The sequence below is a fragment of the Triturus cristatus genome, chromosome 8, assembly GCF_964204655.1.
Source record: "Triturus cristatus chromosome 8, aTriCri1.1, whole genome shotgun sequence".
Taxonomy (NCBI): Eukaryota; Metazoa; Chordata; class Amphibia; order Caudata; family Salamandridae; genus Triturus; species Triturus cristatus.
The window spans coordinates 1,522,851,434-1,522,856,064 of record NC_140591.1 but is presented as its reverse complement, the minus strand read 5'-3'; the positions used below and the strand labels follow the sequence as shown (position 1 = coordinate 1,522,856,064).

General features: G+C 42.9%; 1 protein-coding gene across 1 annotated transcript; it reads right to left on the bottom strand.

The window, feature by feature from the left end:
• Positions 1-1,016: 1,016 nt before the first annotated feature.
• Positions 1,017-1,955, bottom strand: LOC146806047 (olfactory receptor 52D1-like). Its single transcript, XM_085620579.1, has one exon. It carries the CDS (start codon positions 1,953-1,955, stop codon positions 1,017-1,019), a length of 939 nt encoding a protein of 312 aa, XP_085476705.1.
• Positions 1,956-4,631: the final 2,676 nt, after the last annotated feature.

The following is a 4,631-nucleotide window of genomic DNA, read 5'->3' as shown; positions in this document are numbered from 1 at the left end:
AATGCAGCCCTGGGGATAGGCTACCCGGGGCCTGGTAAGGCTGAGGGAGGGGGCAGCGCACCCCCTCCCCTTTTTATTGTATTTGGCCCCAGAGATGGAGTTCCCTGGGCCTATTAAGGCTCTGGGAAGGAAGCTGCATGCCCGCTCTCCTTAGAATTTGGCCCCGGGGAAAGGGTCCTAGTCACCCTCGCCTTTTATGTTGAATTCCCCATGGAATAGGGTTTTTTGGAACTATTAAGACTTGGGAAGTTGGGCTGCATACCCCCTCCCCTTAATATATATGTTTTGTCCCCGTGCGATTAAGACCCGCCATATGCCACATTATTAAAAGCTTGCGCTCACATTGTGGGGTTGGCTGCCTCCAGGTGGGTTGGCCACAGGGCCTGGTCACAGGGTGGGTTTGACTGCCTACAGGAGTTGGCTTTATATCTGGTAATAAAATATTACTTTGCGTTAAAAAAAACCTAGATATTCAATCAAAAAACGAAGGTTAAAGTAACGTTATTGTTAGGTGAAATGTTCAGTAATGACTATAACTCACATCCTCGCCATGCACTACAACATTTGCAATTACATTATTGATTAGAAAACTCTGCATGGCTGGGGCATACATTTGAGTTACCTTAGAGCATGAGTTATAGTTACTTGATATAACCATAACTGGTGAATTTCAGCTTTTTTGAGTTCAAAATGTTACGTTGTTACTGATCATTTCAACTAACTATAGTGTGTGTATATATAGGTTGGGCCTCTGGACAATTGCCCTTTTGCCCATGCCTCAAAAAGTCTGTGAAATAATTCCTTTATATGGAAAACCAAGAATGCATTTTTTGTGCATTCATAACTCCTTTTGCTTTGATGATACTCATATTCTTCAAATGATGCCCCATTGTGAGCCATCTAGACCTTCTCCAGTTCTATACACACTTGCGTTGGGCCATACACAAGTAGCTGAACACCTTGAACTATGCATCACCAGTCAACATCTGATTATGTGTGAACCAAAAGAAATATAGCTAGACATCTGCAGTTTTCCGTGACCTGGTTAGCTTTGCAATCTGTGTTTTGATTTCAGACATTTTAAATCCATACAGCACTGGGTTCAATAGAGGCGCAACCACCAGAAATTGGATTGACATCAGGATCCGCACTGCTTGAGGCATGCCAACTAACTCATACCGGTGGAGAAATATTTCAAAGAGAATATCCACAATAAAGTTCACCATGGACACCAAATGTGGCGTGCATGTCTGCAGAGCTTTGGCCCGGGTTTCTCTTGAGGCATGAACACAAGCAATCAATATTCTAACATAGGAATAAAGGATTAGAAGAGGCACCATTCCAATGATCGCTGCTGTGATGAAGAGACCAAATATGTTGTTGACAGATGTGTCTGTACATGACAGCCTCACAACAGACCAGTTGTCACAGTAGATTTTTTTGATGGTCATGCCACACAACGGAAGCCTGCCTGTTAGTATAAAATGTATGGAGAAAAGGCCAATAACATTAAACCAGGCGGCAGCAATGAGTTTGCAGACTGTGGAATGTGTCATAATGCTGTGATATCTCAAGGGGTTACAGATACACACAAAGCGGTCAAGGGCCATCACTCCTAGTATGGTGAGCTCGCACCCCATGTACGTATGAATGCAGAAGACTTGGGTCAAGCAGCCAATGTAGGAAATGGTTTGTCGGTCAGAGAGGAGGTCAACAATGAGCTTTGGGAAAAAGCCGGTGCTGCCGTACACTCCATTGACAGCCAGTGCACAGATGAAGATGTACATGGGCTTGTGAAGGCTTTTGTGGGTGACGATGACAGCGATGAGCAAACCATTAGCAATGAGGATCATCATGTAGCCAATCAGGGCACAGATAATGTAGAAATACTTCACATTGGTCAGTTCTCCGTATGCAGTGATTATAAATGCAGAAATATATGTAGAATTTTCCATTCTAAAATGCAATGATTAACTTAATTTTCACATCCTACAGGAAGAGATAATGAAAAGAGCATGTCATTTTACATTACAGGCCTGTTTTATTACATTTTAAGTCACTGCAATGCCTAAACCCATAGCATATACCTGTGTGCATGGTTAACCATGGTGTCACAGACTCATTGAGCCTCAAACAATATCTTGAATACTAATTTTTCAACCCCTACATAAACCATACTTCTTCAAGCACTAAAAGGTTGGATTAGAATATCACTCCAATGAGCCAACATTTAGAACTGGGTGAATTAGGTAAGATACTACCACTGAAAAACTGGCAAAGATGATCAAAGAAAAGAATAATATCACTGTTTACTCAGTATCACAATGAATTTGTTATTATTCTATACACATGACACTATCACATGGGCCATGATGTGGACTTAATGCAGCTATGCAAGGGTTTTAAATGCTGATGGGTAAAAATTACCCACCCAGGTGAAAACGACCTCTCTCACTTCTCATAATAAATACTTATAATAGCAAAAATACAATTATTCAAATCAACCTTGGTTAACTGATGACTTCACTCAAATGCGCCTGTCCCCAGCTCAAACACATTCCTATCCTTGGAATCTCATATATCTGGTTTATGTGGAAACACACTACTGATATACTATACCTCTTGCTGGCTTTCTTTAACATATGAACTAAAAACAAGGACATGGAAGAGGTGGCAAGGCAGCCTTTCCCCAACATATCATATGTCAATACATATCAAGGAAACAGAGGTTTCATCCCAAGGCTCCTCCTAATATCCATTAATCCAGCCTGGTATCTTTGATTACCTGTAATTTTCTGCCACTCCCCGAAAAGAGAACCTTGCTACAATCCATGAAGGTCTCCTCAAGCTCATCAATCTCACGTAACATACTCATCAAGCATCCTGTGCAGAGTGGAATATCTGGGTCGATTACCCCACCTGTGCATATACACACATAACAATTGATTACATGGATCGCTTTGACCTCACTGACAAGCCTACCCACCCTAATGATCACAGCTTCAATCTGCTACTCCAATCTGGTGCTTGGTAGGTTTGATACAAGACCTACTAAACACCGACTATCTCCTAATCAGACCAGGCCAAGGCCAACTTCCACATAAAGCAACAGCTTTCAATTCAGCCTAAGTAGGCACCTATAGAGTTATCCACCCTTCTGTACAGAAAATTGAAAATATCTACACTATCTTGCTCTTACAAACACTTTCAGTAATTTAAGATCCTTGTCAAATCCCATTGAATAGTAAACCCATCTGAAAATAAAATCATAATTACCTTCAACCAACTGGCCTCACTAAATGGTCAGTGAAATCACACCACCAGTAATAAAGAAAGCTAATAATATAATAATGATCTTTGCCTAGGGGGACCATGGTTACTATCCCAGTAACCAGCTAATCACAACTCAAGCAGGATACACTACTGTAGGTACAAGACTTCTTGCAGCAAGGCATAAAAGGTACATGTCAATGCTCTGTTATAAGCTTGCGTACAGTGCTGGAGCGGACCATGGAGTACTCACCAGGGGTCTGGGTGTGGCAGATGCAGTCTCGCGATTGCACTCTGCTTGAGGGCCAGGTTTCAGGCTTGCATACAGGCTGGCATTCTCTGTCTGGCTGTGGATGTGCAGTCAGGAAGTGCTGCTCGTGTGCGTTCTGGTTCCTTGCTAGTTGGAGGACTGGGGGGCAGAGTTGTAGTACTTAACTTTTCTTTTTCCCTGTCTCTAGTTGAAAACAAAGATCCTGCATGGGTATTCCTTTATAGGGAATTACTCAATCAAAGATGACAGTTTCACTTCCCTCTCACCGTTTACTTCCTGTTTCTATACACTATATAAGCCATTCAGGTCATTGGATGGATGTGTTGTAAACACGCCCAGGGGTGATTCTTTTTTAATAGGTTCTTTGCTCCTTGATAGTTTTTCTTCATGCCAGTTCCTATTTTTCTATGGAATTGTTTCTTTGTGTGTCATTCACTACTTAAGCCTGCTCCAAGTCTGTTGGTTCTGCCTACTGGGTCCCTGTCTGCAACTACTTTGCATATTGGTTCCCTCCAAAGATTCCCTCAGAATAGCTGGTGCTCGAAAACCCCAGTTTTATCTGGTGAAGTGAATAATTAGATGTCTTTGGGCTGAAATGATCTCAACCTATTCTCAAATTTTAAATGGGTAAGATGCCAGCTCTGCTTGCGTGGAACCAGGCATCAACTGCGAGTGCCTAGTGGGCCACTTTTGGTAAGCAGAACTGGCACTGCAGTATGAACCGAAGCCGGGTTAAGGTGCCTGAAACCGACGCTCATCTGACCCCAGAAAAGGTGTTGGGTGATATAGACAGCAGGACGTTGTTCATGGAAGTTGGAACCTGCTAAGGAGTGTGTAACAACTCAACTGCTGAATCAACTAGCCATGAAAATGGATGGCACTGGAGCATTGGGCACATACTCAGCCATTGCCGGCACTAAGAGCAGTGGGGGCTAAGCCGTGACAAGTAGGAGGGCTGCTGCAGTGTGCTTGGAAGCCCGGGGAGAGGTGCCACAAGTGCAGATCTTGGTGGTAGTTGCAAATATTCAAACAAGAACATTGACGGTGGAAGTGGAGAAGGATTCCATGTTAACAGCAGTTGAACATGGGT

Bases quoted from the DNA above. Each gene is read 5' to 3' on its own strand.
- LOC146806047 (XM_085620579.1), bottom strand. From the start codon at position 1,955: ATGGAAAATTCTACATATATTTCTGCATTTATAATCACTGCATACGGA.